Source organism: Ictidomys tridecemlineatus, chromosome 7, assembly GCF_052094955.1.
Source record: "Ictidomys tridecemlineatus isolate mIctTri1 chromosome 7, mIctTri1.hap1, whole genome shotgun sequence".
In the NCBI taxonomy this organism is placed as follows: domain Eukaryota; kingdom Metazoa; phylum Chordata; class Mammalia; order Rodentia; family Sciuridae; genus Ictidomys; species Ictidomys tridecemlineatus.
The window spans coordinates 13,075,891-13,098,010 of record NC_135483.1 but is presented as its reverse complement, the minus strand read 5'-3'; the positions used below and the strand labels follow the sequence as shown (position 1 = coordinate 13,098,010).

The following is a 22,120-nucleotide window of genomic DNA, read 5'->3' as shown; positions in this document are numbered from 1 at the left end:
CGCAGCTAGGGTTCACCAGGTGCAGCCTAGAACCCTCTGCCAGGATCTGGGATCTGGAAGCCGGTGGATACGAAAGCAAACCAATATACTGAATGCAACACAGGAAATGTTGGCTCTGACGTCTTTTGTTAAAAATATCTACTAATTTTTTCTTCTCGATTCCTTCAATTTATGCAGCAGACTAGAAGAAAGAAGGGGAGGGGAAAACAGTAACCCAAAACATGTATTTTTTTTAAATGCACGAAGATTTTCTTCACTGTCTTTCTTGCTGTCATTTGTATGAATTAATGATGCTGGACATTATTTATTTCTTGTCCACTGAAGAGCTGGCCAGTGCTACTCTGGGATATATGGTTGGCATTGACATGCTTATGAGACGTCCTCTTCCTTTAGCATTCCCTGGCTAGGTTTTCATCTGACTGCCCTTCTTTAAAAATGATCCTTCCACTACACACTCTTATTTGCTACTCTCCTCCCCGACCCCTCTCCTCAACAGGCCTCAAGTGACTGGAAGAGATTTTGAAATAGCAGCCCAGCTACCCTGGGGGCTTTCTACCCCTCTCCAAGTTGCAGCCAGCTTTATGATCACCCCAGTCCAGTTTCTTTCCAGATTAACTATTCTTTTCTGGGGGAAGGTGGGTACTAGGGATTGAATTCTGGGGCACTCAGTCACTGAGCCACATCCCCACCCCTATTTTGTATTTTACTTAGAAACAGGGTCTCACTGAGTTGCTCAGCACCTCGCTTTTGCTAATGCTGATTTTGAACTCACAATCCTCCTGCCTCAGTCTCCCAGGCCACCACACACGGCTTAGTAACTGTCTGTGGAAGATCATCTATATAGGAAACTTTTTGAAGGCTGGAGGAAGAAACATTCAAAGAAATTAAGGAGGAAACTCACTCGTGTTATTTTACGCAAGTCCCACATTCTGAATCTCCCCCTTTTGTGTCTCTGGAAAGAAAGGAGAAAGTTTGATGAAACTGCTCCTGGCTGAGGGTAGAGCTCCATGGTAGAGCATGTGCGAGGCCCGGGGTCCCATTCTTTCTTAGCACAACAACAACAAAATGTTCTTTTTGCAGTTTCTTCTTATTTACTAAGTATCAGAGCAGTATAACAACTACTGTGAGAACATGTCATTTGGAGAGTTGACGATCCTGAGTTGTGCCATCCTGCAGGAAAGAATGTCCTCTCCCAGGAGACAGTGTCCTCTTGAGGGCAATCCTGTGGGGCTGTCCACTGGGAGGCCTGTCAGGGTGAAGAATAACACAGCAGCTCTTCTAGAGACCTGGCTCTTCTCAGGAGCCCAACCCACTCCAGCAGCATCTCCAAAACCAAGAGACCCATCAAGATACAACATCCAGGAAGACACCTTCAGCTGTCTTCCAAATAGAAATATAGCACAATGGGGCTGGATCTGGGGCTGGGGCTCAGCAGTAGCGCACTTGCCTGGAATGTGTGAGGCACTAGGTTCAATTCTCAGCACCATGTAAAAATAAAAAAAATAAAGATCTATCAATAAAAGAACGTTTAAAAAAGATTTTTTAAAAAAGGAAATTTAGCATAGAAAGATGAAGGATTGTTCCCCCCATCCCCACTCCTTTTTTTTTCTTTTCTTTTTTTTTTTTTTTTTTTTTTGAACCCAGGAGCACTTTATCACTGAGCCACATCCCCAGACCTTTTTATTTTTTGTTTTGAGATAGGGTCTCACTAAGTTGCTGAGGTTAACCTTGTGATCCTCCTGCCTCAGCCTCCTGAATCACTGGGATTACAGGCAAGCACCACTGCACCAGGCAAGATTTCCCTTAAAAGACATATTCTAACACCAACCTTTGGGCAACCAGGATTAAAAACTCTGTCATTTTCTTGTCCCTTTCTTTTTGGACTTTACAATTTATTTTTATAATGATTACATATCTCTTGCTCAGCACCAATGATATTATTAACTGGAATCTCCTCTCAACCCAAATATCTACTCTAGGTCAACTGTGGCTTAAAATATTCTAAAAGAAAGACAGGGATGTCCCTTGACCTCTCCAAGATCTGCTTTCTGTTCCTTTGTGGGTAAGTGGGGATGACACCTACCTGTCCGCAGGCACAAAACTCCTAGCTGCTACTTGAAAAGTAACACCCCAGCTGATGTCACCAGCCTGGGGGAGAGTGAGGTTGAGTCCCCAACCCACAGGCAATACCTCTGCCTGGCTTCACACACCCACAGTGGTCTGCCATAGTTTGGGAGGCAGACCTTAAAACACATCTGCCATTTTCACTGACTCTAAAACTGGCCTCTGAGGTCAAACTCCAACTACTGCAGTTTATGCTGCTGTAGCTGCGGTCATACTGTCAAGCATCTTTGGCACAGTTAGGTCCTACTTGACCCTGGCCAGGTATCCTGGGCCTGTAATTCCAGCAATTCTGAGGCTGAGGCAGGATGATCCCCAGTCCAAGCAACAAAGCAAAACCCAACTCAAAAGGAAAAAAAAGAATCCTATTTTTTTTAACATTCATACACACAGACCCACTGAAAGCGCATTATATAAATCCGCACATTTTTCCCCATTTTTGTTGGTTGAACCCAGAGCATTCTACCACTGAGCTATTCCCCCAGCTCTTTTGTTTCGCTGAGATTACAGATGTTCACCACTGTGCCCTGCAAAAAAAAAAAAAAAAAAAAAATGATTTTAAATTTTTATAAAAGGTCCTTTACACTATTTTTTTTCTGTGACATCTCAAATGTTACTCGTCACGTTCAAAAAATCTGGCTATCATCACCAATCCAAATTTTTAAATTGAAAACAATAATAGGCAAAACCCTCTTTGCTCTCCCTTGCCCAATGAAATCCAGTGTCTTGCTTTCAAAGTTGGTGGTTTGAAGACAACAGGTTTCTAAAAAGTGAAGGCTAAAGCTTTTTTTGGTTCTTTTTTTGGGGGGAGGGGGTGTTGGAAATTTTTTCCTGTACGTTCGGTGAAATAGTTCACGGAACTATTTCCCATAAATTAGCTTTGGTGCCCCCCTAGGGTAATGCTCAGTGTCAGTAAGCAGTGATGGGTTAATTTTCACTACCTCTTATGCAGTCCAATAGCCGCCTTTCAACCACTTTTTCCTCCTGTAATTCCTCTTCCTTCGGCCCTTTCTGCAGCCGACCTGACCTGAAAGAATCGTAAAGCGGGTGGAAACTCGTTTCAAGGAGCCGCGCATCCTACCTCCACCCAGAACCGCGGCGATCCGGACGCCCTGCCCCCACCCGACCTCTGCCCTCCGCCCTGGTTGGCTTCCGGACGCGGCGATTTCTGAGGCCAGTAGAGGGCATACTTACTTTACTTTCGCAAAGCCCAAGGCGGGTGCAGCCGGGGAGGGGGCGGGGTAACGACGCTTTGCTGCAAAACCGAGCCCAGATCGCTTCCAGCGTTTGCGGCAAAGGCTTGGAGGCTGGAGTAATTTGCAATCCTTAAAGCTGAACTGTGCAGTGAGCTTGGTTTGGGGGAAGTTACTACTCATTTAACAATTGAACGCTGAGCTGCATATTCATCGGGTAATGACACCGTGAACTGGATGCGCGCTACGCAGTCGCCCTTCTCTCCATTTTTTTTTTTTCCTTTTCTAAGGAGGAGTAGGAAGAGTTTACTGAAAAATGTCTTTGGGTGAGGGACCATGGGTAACAGGATTGCCTTTGTTTTTGATGCCATGGAAATAGCAAAACCCGAGGGAATATGCACTATATATTAAATATAGAACCATTTAGGGAGCAAAAAATCATGTTTCAGATAGAGCAATAAACTGGGTCGACGTGTGTATGAAATGTGTATACATATGTGCGGATTTATATAATGCGCTTTCAGTAGGATATTCAGAAAAAAAATAGTGAACTAAGAAATGAAAGCTTGAAATACATCCAATTTTTAATTAGCTCAAGATCTCCCCTAAAAAGGCATAAAATAATACTCCTTTCCTCTCACTTGATAGGATCTATGGGGTTTTGTTCGTGATTATGATTCCAAAAATAAAGGGGAAAGAGTACACAGACAGGAATCAAACGTCCAGTTTATCCGGACAGGAAAGAGTTAACGGTTTTCTTCACCAGTCTCGGCCGACTCCCCAGGCCGGGTCCACAAGTGCTTCCCTGCCTCCCCCCCCCCCTTCTGGGAAGTCCAGTCGGGAGGTTTGGGTCCCCCCAGTCCCTCCCATATTCTGTCTAGCGCCTTTGATTCCCCCCAAACGGAATCTGGTGCAAAACCGCGCCATGGGGCTCTAGGAGGGTTTGTCTCTGGAACCTGGCTGCGGAATTGGGAACTCCGTGAGAGAGGCGCGGGGGTGGGATCCGGCTGTAGACTGGCAAAGAGCTGACGGGGGAGGATCCCCACCCCCCAGGCGCGCGCCCCCAACCGCGCTCCTCCTCTACTCCAGCTGGTGAACACGCAGAAAGATCTCAGCGATTAGTGCGTCTTGCGGGAATAGCCGCTTCCCACACCCGGCCGGGTGGAAGTCTGAGCCGGCTGGGCAAAACGAGCGATATCTGCTGTTTTGGCAGCAAACTAGGGGATTCATTCTGGGTGGGAAGTGCCCAATCTAGATAGCTGTGCATACATAATGCATAATGAATTACACTCACACAACCAAAAGAAATGTAATAGGTATTTATTCATAACACTCTCCAAGTATACGTGGCAAGGCATTGCTGAGTTATTTTATTTTATTTTAATTATTCCAGAAATCATTTTCCTCCCTACCGCCTCTGTCATTTATCCCTAACACTCCCTATACTGAATGCGCACTCATAAATATTCCTTCTGCCCGCCTGTCTTCATAAGACTTATTTTCAAAATGCTGCTCTTTCCCCAGCCTTAGGGAGGCGCCCGGCCGCCCAGGACGTGCGTGGCGCGGCCGTGGGTACATGGTGTATGCTCTGTGTTGAGGGCAGCTGTTCCACCTGTGTTAATTGGAACACGCAAGACGAGAATGCAGTTTGTCAGAGTACTGCGCCAGAGGAGCAGCAGAGAAAGGAAAAGGATTTAAACAGGAGCAAAAGAAAATGGTAGGCGCGCGCAGTTAATTCATGCTGCGCCCTTATACTGTTTACATCCGATAGCTGGAGTGCCGGGCTGCGGGGCTGAGTCTCCTCCCCTTCCCTCACTCGGCAGTGCCCCTCCCAGGTTCCCAAAGCCGAGGGCGGGGGAGAAAGAAAAAAAAAAGATTCCGTCGAATCCCCGCCCACCAGCCCTTTATAATACGAGGGTCTGCGCGCCCGAGGACCCCTGAGCTGCGCTTCTCGCGGCCGCCAACATCGCCGCGCCCCGGCGGCCGCCTCTTGGCTCCCCTCCTGCCTAGAGAAGGGCAGGGCTTCTTAGAGGCTTGGCGGGAAAAAGAAGCGAGGGGGAGGGATCGCGCGTAACAGCAGTATAAAAGTCGTTTTCGGGGCTTTATCTCACTCGCTGTAGTAATTCCAGCGAGAGACAGAGGGAGTGAGCGGGCGAACCCGTGAGGGTGGAAGAACCGAGCAGAGCCGCGCTCCGGGCGTCCTAGGAAGGGAAACCCGGAGTGAAAGGAGGCTTCGTCTTCTGACCAGCCGCCCCCACCCCAGCCCTCCCGCGGAGCCCCACCAGGGGTCCGCAGCCGAGAAACTTTGCCCTTTGCTGCGGGCGGACACTTTGCACTGGAACTTAAAATACCCGATCGAGGACGCGACTCTCCGGAGCGGGGAGGCTATACTGCCTATTTGGGGACACTTTTCCCCGCCTTTACCCAGGACCCGCTCCTCTGAAAGCGCTCCTGGCTGCTGTTTGAAGGCTGGATTTCCTTCGGGTAGTTGAAAACCCGGTAAGCACCAGATCTATTTGTCTTCTAATTTATTTTCTATACAGCTTTGGGGTTGCGATGAGTACGATTGCCCAAGTCTGGGTGTCTTTTCTCGCATTCCTGTGCTACTGACACTTTTCTTCGAGTAGTTGGGGTAGGTCAGGGTGGGGTGGGGGTTAATGAGGATCGGGGTACAGTGACTTGTCGAGATGTGAAGGGAAAGGAAAAGGGAAAATGGGGTGCATTTTGAAATTATGCTTTGGAGTTTTTTGGGGTTTTTTTTTTTTTTTTTTTACTATGTATGTTGACGCTAACCCCTGCCGGTTGGATATTCTATTCCTGTCTTATTGCATTAATTGCTGCTTGGGTTTTGCTTTGGGGTTTTTTTTCTTTGGAGAGAGTGCCCGGTTCGCGTTTGGAGTATGTATCATATATTGCGTGTTAAAGAGATAGCTCGGCAACCGCTGACTTTTCCCAGTCTCGGAGAGGACATTTAAATTTCGGCTCACCGCATTTTTGACAGCCGAAGCAGACACTGTGGTGCATTGGGACTGCCCGTGGATCCCCACGGCGATTCCAACTCGCCCCCGCTCTTTTTTAAGAAGTTGGCGTTTGGCTTTGAAAAATAATGATAATTATGAAATTTAAAACCTGACCAAATACCTGGTCTCCAGAGGTGTTAGGACTCAGTGTTGGGGAGGCGCAGGGTGGGTCAGGGATGTGCCCAGGTCGTTGGTGGGGGTAGGGGACAACAGGGAGAATTTGCGCACTCAGCCTTGACTCCCCCGCCGCCGTCCGCGGGTATCCCCGCGTCCCTGAGATGCGAAGGGAAGACTACGAGCCGGGCTCTGGGCTGATCCAAGAACAGCTGCTACCCTCGGTGGGGTGGGGTGGGGTAAGACGCTGGCTCCGGGCGCGGAATCGCTGCGGGGTCTCTGGCGCAGTTGCGTCGCCTTACTGAGTGTTGAAGGGAGGTGCCCCTGTTATTATTTAACACCCCCTCTTATTTACGAGAGGGTGGGGAAATGTTGTTAAAGCCCGAGGCTGAGCTCGCTACTCCAGCCGGAGAGAGAAAAGAAAGCCGGCAGAGGAAGGAAGGGGGGCGCGCTGGGGGCGGGTTGGAGGCGGCGGAGAGGGCGGCGGCGCCAGCGGGGTAGGAACGCGGCGAGGCGCGAGTGGGGCCGAGCGGGCGGCGCTGACTGGCCCGGCGCAGGAGGGGGCCGCTCCAGTCAAGGCGCCTCTCGCCTTCTCCTTCAGGTGGCGCAAAACTTTGCGCCTTCGCTTTTGGCAGAATGTATTCCCCACCGCCACCTCCCGCTGCCTCTTTAAGGAGGCCAAGGCCGATTTCGATTCCTTGGGCGGCTGCGGAGCCCATTCCCGGGCTTCGCCCTCCCCTCTTCAATGAGACGGGGACTCGGAGGGCGCTATGCACCGGGGTCGCCGGGGGCGAGTAGAGATAGTGGGGGGTCGCCCGAAGGCAGTAAAAGGTTGTCTGATCCCCTCTGGCCCCTTCTGAGAATAGCGCTCTAGAGGGGAGTGGTTCGGCACCGTGGTGCGTGCTGCGCCGGTTTTCAGCACCAACACCAGCCCCTCGACTCAAGACTGCCCCCCTTTGTGTCCCCCTTTCAACAGGCTGCTGCGACGATGCCCCTCAACGTCAGCTTCGCCAACAGGAACTATGACCTCGACTACGACTCGGTGCAGCCGTATTTCTACTGCGACGAAGAGGAGAACTTCTACCAGCAGCAGCAGCAGAGCGAGCTGCAGCCGCCGGCGCCCAGCGAAGATATCTGGAAGAAATTCGAGCTGCTGCCCACCCCACCCCTGTCCCCCAGCCGCCGCTCCGGGCTCTGCTCGCCTCCGTATGTTACGGTCGCGTCTTTCTCCCCCCCGGGAGACGACGATGGTGGCGGTGGCAGCTTCTCCACAGCCGACCAGCTGGAGATGGTGACCGAGCTGTTGGGAGGAGATATGGTGAACCAGAGCTTCATCTGCGACCCAGACGATGAGACCTTCATTAAAAACATCATCATCCAGGACTGTATGTGGAGCGGCTTCTCAGCTGCTGCCAAGCTCGTCTCGGAGAAGCTGGCCTCCTACCAGGCTGCGCGCAAAGACAGCGGCTGCCCGAGCCCCGCCCGCGGGCACAGCGGCTGCTCCTCCTCCAGCCTCTACCTACAGGACCTGAGCGCCGCCGCGTCCGAGTGCATCGACCCCTCGGTGGTCTTCCCCTACCCGCTCAACGACAGCAGTTCGCCCAAGCCCTGCGCCTCGCCCGACTCCACCGCCTTCTCTCCATCCTCGGACTCTCTGCTCTCCTCCACGGAGTCCTCCCCGCGGGCCAGCCCCGAGCCCCTAGTGCTCCACGAGGAGACACCGCCTACCACCAGCAGCGACTCTGGTAAGCTGGACCCCTCCAGGCCAGTTTAAGGGAGACAGGGTGTGACCGGGCATCTTTTCCTGGTCTCATGGGCAGCTAACTAAACTAGCCACTTTGTCAACCCTGCCTTTCTTTTTTTTTCTTTTTTTTTTTTTCTTATTTTGGGAAGGAGATATGGTAGATCTTGGAGCTCCAGTCTCGGTTTCCCCCCCATCCTATCCCCCTGGACCGCCCTTCGCCTTCCCCTCCCACCCCTCAGGAATTTCGTTTGAGTTTTTAAACCTTCTGGCTTATCTTGCAACTCAATCCACTCCCTCTTACCACTCTTAAGCATTTTAATTGCCCTAAGGGGGGTGTAAATGAGGATAAGAGAGAGTTGATCTCTGGGAAGGTGAATGAATTGCCTCCCTCTTCTCTTCCCTAACTTCCGAGAAATGGTTGGAATTTAATGGGCTAGGCATCTACAAAACTGCAGAGAGGCAGTGACAGGCAGGATAGCCTGAGCGCCAGGAGCTAGTGAAAGTGCCTTAAGAGTGGATGGGCTAAGGAGCTGGCCTTATTCCAGCCTGTTTTGAACACTTGAAAGCAAATCCTTGCCAAAATTGGACTTCTTTTTTTCCTTTCCCCACCCACAGGACTTTTGGCAAAGCTAAAAGATTTTTTTTTTTCTTTTTGCACTTCCAGTAAAATAGGGAGTTGCTAAAATCATACCAAGAGATTTGCAGCTATCATTCGCAACACCTGAAGGGTTCTTAGTAAAGTCCCCTAAAAAGAGGAGGTGCTTGGGAATGCAGTTGAATTGGGTGTGCCCAAAGCCTCATTAAGTCTTAGGTAAGAATTGGCATCAATGCCATATCCTGGTGAATTGTAATGTTCTTGCCTGTGCCATAACCCCAGCTGTCCTCCTCCCTTTGAAACTCCTCCTTTCTGGGAGGAGGAGGAGAGGAGATAGCTAGGAGATAAGAGTCCTTTCTAATCTATGAATGCTTTGTATTTATATGACACTATTTTAATCTTTACCATTGATTGGTTCAAGGAAACCTTGCTAACCCAGTGAAAATCTATTTCCTTTCTTTCTTAAAGAGGAAGAACAAGAGGATGAGGAAGAAATTGATGTCGTCTCTGTGGAAAAGAGACAGCCTTCTGCCAGAAGGTCAGAATCGGTGTCACCCCCAGCAGGAAGCCACAGCAAACCTCCTCACAGCCCACTGGTCCTGAAGAGGTGCCACGTCTCCACACACCAGCACAATTACGCAGCACCCCCCTCCACTAGGAAGGACTGTCCTGCTGCCAAGAGGGCTAAGTTGGACAGTGGCAGAGTCCTGAAACAGATCAGCAACAACCGCAAATGTGCCAGCCCCAGGTCCTCAGACACGGAGGAGAATGACAAGAGGCGGACACACAACGTCTTGGAACGCCAGAGGAGAAATGAGCTGAAACGGAGCTTTTTTGCCCTGCGTGACCAGATCCCAGAGTTGGAAAACAACGAAAAGGCCCCCAAGGTAATAATCCTTAAAAAAGCCACAGCATACATCCTGTCTCTCCAAGCAGAAGAGCAAAAGCTGATTTCAGAAAAGGACTTGTTGAGGAAGCGGCGAGAACAGTTAAAACAGAAACTTGAACAGCTGCGGAACTCTTGTGCATAAGTTGACCTGTTGGAGGGAGGAACTGGAATCTCCTAAATTCTCACTCCTTACTAAGGGAAAGCAAGGAAAAAGGTTCCTTCTGACTGAACTGCAGCAACCCATTACCATAAAATATGAACTTACTTCAAATGCATGTTCAAAGTGCAACCTCACAACCTTGGCTGGGTCTTAGGACTGTAAGGTTTAGCCATAAACTGCCTCAAATAGGACTTTGGGCATAAAAGAACTTTTTTTATGCTTGCTATCTTGTTTTTTTGTTTTGTTTTGTTTTTTTCTTTAAACAGATTTGTATTTAAGAATTGTTTTTAAAAAAAAATCTTAAAAGTTTACCAAATTTTCTTGTGTAAATATAGTATCAAATGTAAATAACTTTAATAAAACGTTTATAGCAGTTACACAAGATTTCAGAACATGTATTATAAACCATAATTTTTTTTATTTAAGTACATTTTCCTTTTTAAAGTTGATTTTTTTTCTATTGTTTTTAGAAAAAAATAAAATAACTGGCAAATATATAAGTTGTGCCAAATGTTAAGTTGTGTTTTGTTTCTTTCCTCCCACCCCCACTTATTTTCATCAATTACAAATTAACAGAACTTTACCTTAAAAGGGCAGGCTGACCAGCAATTTGGAGGCTGAGACAGGAGGATCCCAAGTTTGCAGCCAGCCTCAGCAACTTTAGCAAGAACTGTCTCAAAAAAATAAAAAGAACTGGGGATGCAGCTCAGCAATTAAGTGCTCTCCCCAAGTTAAATTCCCAGTATCCTTTTTAAAAAAAAAAAAAAAAGACAGGCTTCCAAAGATGAGAAAAGTTACTCTAAGAAAAGCAAGGGTTTTTCTTTGTTAAAATGGGGCTGGGAGTCTTAAGGTCTTTTAAGTTCTCAGGGTTATAAGATGCTGCCTGGAGACGGTTGATATGAGCCAGAATGGATAGTTAGCAAAGGGCAAAAGGAGGTCAGAAGGTTAGGGGTAGGGAAAGGGGATTCAGGGGGTTCAAGGTAACACTTCAGTGTTAAGTAGACAGAGAGGGAGGACCATAAAGGAACTCCCTTGAGTTTGGTTAACTCTAGCCATTTCCCTGGTCACTTAGCCAGGGACTCTACCCAAGGAGAAAGGGCAGGAGCCATCTTTTGCACCTTACCTACTGCTCCAGGTGCCAGCCCCTCCTTACATGGGCTATTTATGCCTCTGGAGTCCTGGAAGGAATGTTAGTAATAATACTACAAACAGGGAAATATAAGAGCTTGAGGGTTATGTAACTTATCTGTGACAAAAAGCAGAGTGGAGTCCGTTAAACTTTTGGCCTATCACCATGCCTTGGCTCATCTTAACATCTGAAGTCCTCAGCTCAAGAATGCTGCTGTCTTGGGGCCTGACAGACTGACGCAGTGATGTCAGTCAGTGCTAGACTCTTGTGTGCTAGGTACTCTCAAGCATTCAGCTTAGAACTCCACAGCAACCCCACCAAGGAGGGACTTGGGTTTTTTCCATGTTTCAGAGTGGGAAACAGGCACAGGACTCAATCATGTGCCCAAGGGATTGAAACCAGGCCATCTACTAAACCTGCTGCCCTAGATGGTCTCTGAACTGGCCTGTCGGTCAACAAACTAGCCATTCATGAGAACGGGTATTAGTCCAGCGGAATACCCATGTTAAGTTTCAATATTTAGATTTGGACAGGACAGCAGTTTCCTTGTTTATTTATCTTGCTTTGCTTTTTCTTTTTTTTTTTTTTTTTTAATCTGTTTAATTTCTCTTTTCACATGGAAAAGCCTACAGCTTGCTCACCCCTACCTTAGGCATTTGTTACATCAGTTTCACTGCTGGCTTCTGGGAGGAAGCCAGTTTGGAAACGCTACTGTTCTGATCATAAAATAAAACATACTTAGCCTCTGTCATGTGAATCATTATTTTAGAAACTGCAAGCTCTCCTTCCTTCCAACCGCTTTCACACACTCATGACACATGCTCATCATTACTCCATAAGAAGGCACTTCTGAATAGATGTCTTATTAATTATAAGCTTCTGAAAACCCACGGCCCAAACCAGAAACTAGAACAGTGACTATAGAGAAAGGAAGTGCCTTTGCTGTTCTAATTACCTCATTGTCTCAGACCCAGAGAAGGTCTTCAGCTCCCTGGACTATCTTTGGAATTTTAATCCATCACCATCCGTAAATCAATAAATAATCACTGTCTTTGACCTCTAGAATAAACTGTTCAAGCCCTTAATGTCTTGTTCTTGATCTTTCCTTTGGGTACTTAGTCCCAACCTCAGCTTCAAACTGCCACACCCTATAGCCTAAATTCAAAGGAAAATACAATCCACAGACGTTGAAGAGTTCAAAGTGTTAAAAAAAAGCGGGGGCGCTCTTAAACGGTTCTCTCTTTGCCCCTTTGTGGCCCAGGGCTGGAGTGCAGTCCTGCTGTGACTCACCTGGGAACTGGAAAGGTGTTGGGTTGAATCACTGAGTCCAGGCAAGCCCGAGGAACAGGAGAGTGCTCCTCATTAGGAAAACAACTCCGCATTAAGGATGCCGAACTTGGCTGTGGGAATGGATGGGAAGGATTCCAACCTCCCATTAGGCCACCTCTCAGCTTTACCGTGGTCGGCCCCAAAATGGTCAGAAAACAGGACAGATGCCAACTTCTTTCCAGAAAATCCGGCAGATCTTGACCACAACACTTACTGTCCCTCTGAGCTAATCCAGAGAGTCCCAGGGGCCTAAGGCCATTGTGCAATCTGTTTTGTAGATAATGATCTCAATGATCAGATTTGGGATGGGAGGGAGGAGCTTGTAGTTTGTTCAGAAATACACAAGCTATAAGCTAGCCAGGCGCTGTGGCACACATCTGTGATCCCAGAGGCTCCAGAGGCTGGGGCAGGAGAGTCGCAAGTTCAAAGGCAGCCTCAGCAGTTTAGCAAAGCTCTAAGCAACTCTGTGAGACCCTGTCGCTAAATAAAATCTAAAAATAGAAAGGGGCTGGGAATATGGCTCAGTGGTTAAGCGTGCCCCCACCCCCCAATTCAATCTCTGGTATTAAAAAAAAAAAAGAAGGAGGAGGAGGAATAAGTCAATACTGATTGTCTTTTTACCCAAGACACTTTGGAAACAAGGGCTCCTATAGGGGATTCCTGGGATGATTTTGTTTAAAAAGGAAGGAAGTGTTATTCTAGGCTGCCATTTGGAAACAACAAAGGAATCAACATTATAAAAACAATCAATCAAACTTTATAATGAACAAAGTTTTCACAGTCCCAGAGTAATACTTAGACTGCTCATAGCTTGGACATGTAAGTAAAGTTTTCTGCTGATTTTTAAAACAAACGAACTCTGGCACAAAACTTGGGAAAGGGGACCAAAAAATGTCACATTAAGAGTTTTTCTGTGGTTTGTTTGCTATAACCTGTGATTAGCTCAATTATTTTTTAGCATGCATGCGGAGGGCCCACTGAAGCATTTCCTCCCAACAATAATCTTTAGGCTGGAAAGTGCTGGAGGAAGTCCCTAAATCCTAACTAGGAATTCACCATGACACAGTACATAAACCTTTTCCTGCCAGGCTTGGTGGCACATGCATGTAATCCCAGCCACTCAGATCCTGGGGCAGGAAGATCACAAGTTCAAAGCCAGTCTCCGCAAATTTAGTGAAACCCTGTCTCAAAATAAAAAGGGCTAGAGATGTAGCTCAGTGGTTAAACACCCCTGGGTTCAATCCCCAGTACCAAAAGAAAAAATAAAAACTCCTCCTTTTTAAAAGATAAAACCAGGGCCAAAAATGTAGAGCATTTACTTGGCATGTTTGTGGCCCTGGATTCTGTCTTCCATACTACAAATAAATAAATTAAATACAACTGAAAAGACTATCGCTCACCACCATAGCCATAGCATTAGCCCTGGGTTGTTCTGTCTCCTGGTGGGAGTTTTGAAAAACTGAAAATTTAAAGAAAACACCCAGGGATTCAGGCTTTGCCAAACTGGCTAGAGGTGACTCTAAACTACTGTGAGTGGATTTCACTTTTAATTTTATCTCATTCAATATTAGTATATGCTGAGCACTCCAGGAAGAAGAGTGGAGGGAACAAGTGTTAATGGCATGTAAATATTCCCAGGCTGAAAGGAATGTTCTTTGTTTTTAAACAATGCCTGGGAGCTGGGCCATCACCCCAACACTTTCTTCCAATTATCGCCTCATCACCCCATTACCAGGCAAACTCTGGAGTGCACTGGGGGAGGGGAGAGTACAGAGTACACACATACTTTCTGCCTTACCCTCCTTCTTCCAGACCCCCAGAGCAGCCTAGCTCCCTAGCTAGTGATAGTTGATTGGGACAAAACCTAACATTTAGACAACTCAAATAACTGGCCAAAAGTCACAACCATAATAATAGTTAATGTTTACTGTATGCTAAACACTTTAAGTGCATAATTTTATTTCTTCCCCAACACAACTCTTAGAAGGGAAATTCTTTTTTTTTTTAAGCCTAAGAATGCTTTACCACTGAGCTACATCCTCAGCCTTGTGTGTATGTGTGTGTGTGTGTGTGTGTGTGTGTGTGTGTGTGTACCAGGGATTGAACCCAAGGGTAATTAACCACTGAACCACATCCCTGCATTTTTCATTTGTTTATTTATTTGTTTTCATTCAAGCCTGATCCCATTAAGTTAGCTAGCTTTGAACTTTCCCACCTCTGGGATTACAGATGTGCATGACAGTGCCATTATGGAAAATACTATTTCTAAAGTTCATTTTACAAACGAGAAGCCTGAAACTTTGAGAGGTTAAGTAATTTGCCTGCATTCACTGAACTGACAAATAGGAAAAGTAGGAGTTATTCCTTTAATCGTAAATATGTATTAAGTTCCTTCTGTGTGCTCACACTGTCTTAGGAGTAGGAACAGATATTGAGATAAACAAGATAGAAAAGATTCTGAGCCAGGCACTTATGGACTAGTGGAGAACAAAGATAACAGGCATTTGAATATTCTCTCTCTCTCCTTCTCCTCCTCCTCCTCCTCCTCCTCCTCCTCCTCCTCCTCCTCCTCCTCCTCCTCCTCCTCCTCCTTCTCTCTCTCTCTCTCTCTCTCCCTTTGTGGCACTAGGAATCAAACCCAAGTCTTCATGCATGCTGGGTGCACGTTCTTCCACTGAGCTCCATCACCAGCCCAAGACTGAGTCATTTTACCAACACTAGACAATTGCTATGTAGCAGCGGGGGTTGGGGGGTTAAAGCACTGGGAGCTGGAGCCCCCACCTCCTGAGAAATGAATCAAGAACAGAGTCTAGGAAGTACTAAAAGAGGAGCCACAGGAGAAGATATCCTCAGAGGATGGAGGGAAGCTAGAGAGGAACCCACCTGGGGAGGAAGCTCCTCTGCTAGAGCCGTGTCAAAAGTGGCAAGTGTGCAGTAGGACAGCCAGGAGCTCCACTGGGCTTGGCAAGACCCAGGCTCTCCTGGGACCCACCTGTTCCCCCTACCCACAAAACAAGGACAAGGAGAGTCTTTACATTCCCTTGTTTAATCCACCACCTGAACAGCTGCCCAGCATACCCCAACACCCTGCCCTCTTGCAACACTTTTTCCTGGAGCTCCCAAAGATGCAGACACATAATCTAAATTAGAATCTCAAGAGAGCTTGGTGAAACTTCAGAACCTCTGTCTCCTCCATCACTGAAACCCCAGCCAACTTTCCAGATTACAGATTCTGCTCAAAACCCTTCAGAGGGCTCCAGCTGTTCCTCCCGTTCAAAGCCATCCTCCAATCCCCTGTGCCCAAGGTACTCTTCCCTGCTACTGGCCCATCCACCAACACCAGGCTCCCATAGCTGACCATATTCATTCTTCAAGGCTCACTTTCTACTGTTTTTTGACCAATCCCAGAGTTTCCAAGGAGGACCAACATTGCCTGTGATAACACTCCTTGCTCTTTATTTAACATTTTGCGGGGCGGGTATCAAGGGTTGAACTCAAGGGTACTCAACCACTGAGCCACATCCCCAGCCTTATTTTCTATTTTATTTAGAGACAGGATCTCACTGAGTTGCTTAGCGCCTCACTTTTTGCTGAGGCTGGCTTTGAACTCATGATCCTCCTGTCTCAGCCTCCCAAGCCACTGGGATAACAGGTGTGTGACACCAGCCGGGCACTCCTTGCTCTTTATGACAATCAACTCTTTGAAAAATAAAAACGTCATCATCTTGTTCAACAATGGATCGTCAGTGCCCACATCAAAGTCCCGGCATCTAATAGTGACTTAGGAATGCTTTGGTGAATAGCGTAGTGAAGAGCCATTTGGTGATGTGATAGCATGAAATGTCAGCAGGAGGGGAAGTGGAAGCCAAGTTTCCATGCCACCTTTTCAAGAAGCTTAACCAGAGCCCAGTGGCTTGGCACCCTGGGAGGTGGAGGAGGAAGAAGCTTAGCCAAGAAGGTAAGAAGGAGATGGATGCATCAAGTGCGGGCAAAAATTAAGAAATTTAATTTGTTTTGTTTTGCTTAAATAGATTTTTATTTATTTACGGGTGGATTATACTGGGGATTGATGCCAGGGGTGCTGTACCTCTGAACTGCATCCTTAGTCCTTTCACTGTTTTGTAGAGACAGAGCTTGCTAAATGGCTAGGGCTGCACTTGAATCTGCTGTCTTCCTGCTCAGCCTCCTGGAATTCCAGGTGTGCGCCACCTCTGGGCAGATTTCCGCTTTATTTTATTTTACTTTATTAGGCAGAAGAGATAATTCATTTCCACACAGTGGGACAGAACTGAAAAAGGAAGAATTGAAGACCCAAGTGAAAGAGAGATGTAGCCAGATGTAGCCTGATCTGATGTAGCAGCCAGATATGGGCATCTCCAGGGCAGCTTCTGTCTCCTCCCTCAGGGGTTCTGTGCGTGGCTCTGTGTCTGATGGAGGTGAGAAGGAATGTGTTCAGCACTCCAGGGAAGGGACCTTGTAGGTGGTGCCTTCCCAGGCCAGGCTGCCCTCTTGCCCTCTCCTGGACCTTGTTCACAGGGCATGTTGATCTAGGAAGGAAAACCACCTGTTTACTTCTCTTTCTCCCTGCTAGACCCCTCAAGGACGAGGTGTGGATCTTTTCTTTCATCATTGTGCCCTGAAAACCATGCACAATGTTGAACATACACAATTCTGTGGAATAAGTGAAAGAAGCATAAGCAAATGAATAAATGTACACTTAAGATTCTGCCTGCTGCTGCTGGACATGCACGCCTGTCATCCCAGTTACTCTAGAGGCTGAAGCAGAAGGATCATAAGATGGAGGACAGCCCCAGCAATTTAGCAAGACCTTATCTCAATGTAAAATTTTTAAAAAGGACTGGCGATGTAGCTCAGTGGGAGAGCACCCCTAGCATGCCAGGGCCTTGAGTTCAGTCTCTAGTACTGTACCGCAGTCTGGCTGCGCACAAATCGTGAGCCACTCAAGCAGGAACAAACTTTATTTCCGAACTCCACCAGCACACTCCACACACTCCCCAGGGAACTCTACCAGCTCTACACCGGGCTCCAAGCCCACCCTCTTGGACCCCGGGAGAACTCAACCCAACTCCAAAGTAGCAGGCAACCGAGGCAGCAAGAGCCGCCCTATGGCCGGTCAATAAAGGTCTATATACAATTGAATACACAGCTTAACATAACCATCATCATCTCAATGGCTCGGGTGTCACCTCTCAACCACTCCCTTCTGGCAAAATGTCTTGCATCATCCCTGTGGCCCTCAACAGTACTGGGAAAAAAAAAAAAAAGATCTATCCTAAGGCTGTCTATCTTTTTTTTTTTTTTTTTCTAAACCTCATTTAATCCTTTGCCCTGCACTCAGCTCTTGCCAAATCTCTTCTGTCTTTGGTGTCTACCTAATTTATTCCTGGCAGCAGAAGCCTCAACAACAGTTTCAATCAGGGACTCTAGGTTTCAAGGGGCAGAAACTCAGCTCAAACTGGCAAAAGCAAAAGGAAGGAAGGAAGGAAGGGAGGGAGGGAGGGAGGGAGGAAGGGAGGGAGGGAGGGAGGGAGGGAGGGAGGGAGGGAGGGAGGGAGGGAGGAGGGAAGAAAGGAGTGATGTAACTGCAAAAGCAGGGGTGAGTCAATCCAGGGGTTTAAATAAGAACTGCAGGATTCTCTCTATAGCTTCTTCTCAGACAGCGTCTTCCCACCTGGGACCAAGAAGGGCAGCTATAGGCTTATGAAAGTTCCTCAAGAATGAAATCCTCTCCTTCCCTCCCTATGCAAAAGCTCAGAAAGGATTCTCACTGGTCTCCTGGAGTCACATGTCTACCCTAAGGCCCCACTGATCAGCCTGATTTCTAGCCCCACCCCTGTGGTTGAGTTAGGACCATGTGATTGACAACCCATCAGTTAGGGAAAAGATGTGCACTCAAAAAGAACAGATGTTAGTGGGGAGTGATGTTGCAGGATTGCAGTCACCAGGGAGGCTGAGACAGGAGGACAGAAAGTTGGAGGCCAGCCAGGGTAACTTAGACCCTGTCTCAAAAACTTTTAAAGGATGGGGCCTGGGTAGCTCAGTGAGGTGATACAGTACCCTTGGTTTCAGTTCCCAGTAGCACAAACATAAAAGAAAGAAAGAAAAAAGAAAGGGAAAAGGAAGAACAGATGTTCACTATTTTGTATTCTTTGGGTAATTGTGGCTCTAAGCTCCTGAGAGCCACATGGAAGAGCCCAGATGTTTAAAAAAATTTCTCCAGAACCATCTGAGAACAATTTTTTTGTTGTTGTTTTGTTTTGTTTTGGGAATTGAACCCAGGGACGATTCACCACTGAGCCACATCCCCAGCTCTTTTTAATTTTTATTTTGAGACAGGGTCTCACTAAGTTGCTGAGGGCCTCACTAAATTGCTGAGGCTGAATTCGAACCTGTGATTCTCCTGCCTCAGCCTCCCAAGTGGCTGAGATTACAGGAGAGTGCCGCTGCGTCCAGCTTGTCAGGCCTTTATGTAAAACACAGATTCCAAGTCCAGCTTAGAGTTATTCAACCAGAGTATGCAGAGAGGTGAGGCCTGGGATCCTGTAATTTGTGAAGTTTCAGGAGTGGGACAAACAAATAGGTTCAGAAACAAATGAAGGCACGCGGCTTCTGAAGGCCTGCATTGCATACTGGCTGTGCCCCCAACTCGCTGCACAATCCAGAGCAAACTTGATGCTCTGAGCCTGACTCTGCTGATGTGCAGGGAGAAAGCAGTGTGCAGGAGACCCAGGGGAATGCAGACACCATATCTCTGCTGGGCTTGGAGAGCATTAAATGAGATAAGATATGAGAACTGGTCCAGCAGAGGTTCAGTAAATGAGAGAATTTTCCCTCTTCTCTCCCCTCCTCCTCCATTTTTGTGCATCATCCAGCCCTCTACATACTCTTCCTAAAGGCCTCTCTGCTCCGTCCCCATGTCTCCCTGCCCACTGCCAACACCCTCTTTCCACCCACAGATATCTTTTTCCTGGGGATTTATAGGCTTCCTGCTCCTCTCATCTGGTTGCCTCAAAGGCCCAGGAATGGTCTTAAAAAGATAACTCATCAGACCCCTCCCTGATTATTTAGAGAATTTAGTGGCCATCCTTGATCTGACTGTAAAGCACAAATATCTTCCTACTTGGGGGTGGGATGCCCCGACGCATCTCCTGCCACATCAGCCCCTCTGATCTTGGCTACCAACTCACTGAGGCGATTTCTGATATTCCTGAAACGCTAGGCATGCTCTGCCCTTGGATCTGGTTCTTGCCCTCCCCCGCCAACTCCTGACCCTCCAGGTCTCATTTTCAATGTGACCTCTTCGTGGAAGCCCTCCCTGATCTCTGCTTGCCTGCTTCCCCTTTCAAAACAGCTGGGGAGCATGGCCCCCAGGGAAGCCTTCTCACTTACCAGTCCTTTACCTGTTGTATTCTATTTCACAAGGCCCCGTAAGATGACCACACTCACTTCCTTGTTGTCACACTGCAGAATGCTGAGATTTGGTCAGCAGATGCCTTTCTCAAGGTCAGCTAGCCAGGCAGAGTCAGCAGGAATTGGCTCTTTCTCATTCCTCATCATGGGCTCCTCCACTTCCCGTGGCTTCTTGGCTACCACACCATATTGAAATTGACTGCTTCCTCCTCTGGCCTCTGCATTGGAATTGGGCTACTTGCTTCCACATGGGCACATCCCCAACGCTTAGCCCATACTGGGCACATAGAAGGGGCTCGAGTCTTGTTGAATAAATGCAGTCAGTGTGTTCTTAAACCGAGATCCATGGCATGGAAGGCTGCTAATAAGTGTGTGTCCAAAGGAGTTGGCACCTACCGTGTTGCTCCGGGGTTAAACTGCAGAACATGTGACACACACGGGGACAATCATAGCCTTAATGTTTTAAGTCACTCCCTAGAGAAGATACAGTCTTCCTGAACTTTCTCGGTTGTTTCAAGACCTCAGATCTTCTGAGACAGGATTTGTACCCTTGTCATCCTGGAACACAGGCAGAATGAACTCCTAAAACTAGGGGCGATTTGCCTTGCAAATCAGGCTAGTTCCCAGTTCCACACCAATTCTTGTCCCCACACACAGACTGCCCCAGTCAGCAAATATCTATTGGGTACTTCCTACAAATAAAGGAGGCAGCAGTGTGGTTGAGAACAGGGACATGGAACAAGGGTTTCCTCAAATATTTAACTGAATAAATTCAAGGGGATAAATTAGAATAAAGAAGTACAGTGCTGTTGGGGAGTCAGTCTGGGGCTTCAGGGAAAATTTCCCAGCCAGATCTGGAGGATGAGTGTGGGTGAGACAACCACATATTCTGAGACTTAGTTCTCGGAGAAAGGGCGACCTGCTCAGGGAACCCAGAGCCAACTAGAAGAGAAGGAAAAGAAAGTACAAAGGAATTTTCACCTCTGGGTGAGGTCCATGGGCAGGACCCTAGCCAGATCACCCAGGGCAGGACACAGGGATTTGGACTATCGCCTAAAGACAGCCGCAGAGTGGGGAGATCCACGTCACTCCACCGTGATTGTCTGGGTCTGTGGCCACGGCAGCACCCTCCCCTAGCTGTGTGCCGGGAACAAGTGTGAAGTCACGGTGCTTAGGCCAGGACCCTGGGCTTTCTGCTCTAAGGACTACTTGTCTGTAAACCGGTCAGTAACACACCAGGTAATCTTATATATGAAGGTCATGTAATGGAAACGTAACAACAATCATAAAAATAATAGCACTTTGATCCAGTGTTTTCTACGGGCCTAGTACTAGGCAAAGCACTTTAATACTTTTTCTCATTGACTCTTCATGACAACCTATGAACAAGGAGCTAGGATTTTGCCCATTTTCTCTTGGTTTTGTTTTGTGGTACCAAGGTTTGAACCCAGGGTCCCTCTACCACTGAGACACATCCGCAGCCCTTTTTTAGTTTTTATTTTGAGACAGGGTTTTTCCAAGTTGCTTAAGGCCTCGCTAGACCGCTGAGGCTGGCCTTGAACTTTCTGTCCTCCCACCTTAGCCTCCAGAGTTGCTGAAATGACAGGCGTGCACCATCTCGCCCAGCCAGCCTAATATTTTTTAGAGCCGCCTGAACTGCCTTGAATTTTTCACAAAGCTCCCTGTGTGACACTGGGAGGCTGCAGGAGGAGGGAGAACAAACACTTTCCTTGAGCCAGGGCCTAAGGGCACCTCAGTGTGGGAAAGGCAGAGCTGGTAGACAAACACAGGTCTCTGTGCCTCAACCCTCAGCTATCACCCCATTGCCCCGTCCGCTGGGGATCCTGAGGTGGCTTTTCCGAGCCTGGCAGACCCCTCTCTGTGTTCAGCAGCCCAGACTGTCACTTCCCTTACCTCGCGGATCTCCCTGCAGAAGCACAGACCCTCAGGAGTGCCTCTGCCCGGATCTGCCATTCAGAAGCCAGTGTGTTCACTTCCCCCTTCTTCTCCACCGGGGTGGGAGGTTTGGGAGGCTAACCCCCCCCACCCCCACCCCGGGAAATGGGCGATCCGAGCAGTGGGAATAGTCAGGGGCTGGAGCACACTCTGATTGGAGAGACCCCTAAGGTCACACAGAGGAACCCATTTTACAGATGAAAGGGCGGAGGTCCCCACAGGACACAGGCCACACAGGCAGCACACAGTGCTCCAGCAGCAGGCTGGGACCGCCCCTCATGCCACTTTCAAGGGGACCTGGGGTGCTCTTCTTTGATAACGCCCCACCTCCTTCTGGCGTTCCCTCTTGCTCTATGTGGGTGGGCTTTGCAGGTTCTCGGGTACCTTGACCTCCCCTTGCCAAGCAGATGCCCACAGCAGACCACGTAGATTCTCAGTC

The 22,120-nt window shown here is 47.9% G+C and overlaps 1 protein-coding gene and 1 long non-coding RNA gene across 2 annotated transcripts; one reads left to right on the top strand and one right to left on the bottom strand.

The window, feature by feature from the left end:
* Positions 1 to 1,068: 1,068 nt before the first annotated feature.
* LOC144365406 (uncharacterized) lies at positions 1,069 to 3,242 on the bottom strand. Its single transcript, XR_013423808.1, has 3 exons — positions 3,063 to 3,242; positions 2,547 to 2,648; positions 1,069 to 1,246 (listed from the first exon to the last, which is right to left on the bottom strand). It is a non-coding gene; the product is annotated as an uncharacterized LOC144365406 (long non-coding RNA).
* A 2,011-nt stretch (positions 3,243 to 5,253) lies between these two features.
* Positions 5,254 to 10,353, top strand: Myc (MYC proto-oncogene, bHLH transcription factor). Its single transcript, XM_013355904.4, has 3 exons — positions 5,254 to 5,813; positions 7,425 to 8,193; positions 9,256 to 10,353. The coding sequence occupies exons 2-3, from the start codon at positions 7,437 to 7,439 to the stop codon at positions 9,816 to 9,818; spliced, it is 1,320 nt and encodes a 439-aa protein (XP_013211358.1). The 5' UTR covers positions 5,254 to 5,813; positions 7,425 to 7,436; the 3' UTR covers positions 9,819 to 10,353.
* The last annotated feature ends 11,767 nt before the right edge of the window (positions 10,354 to 22,120 follow it).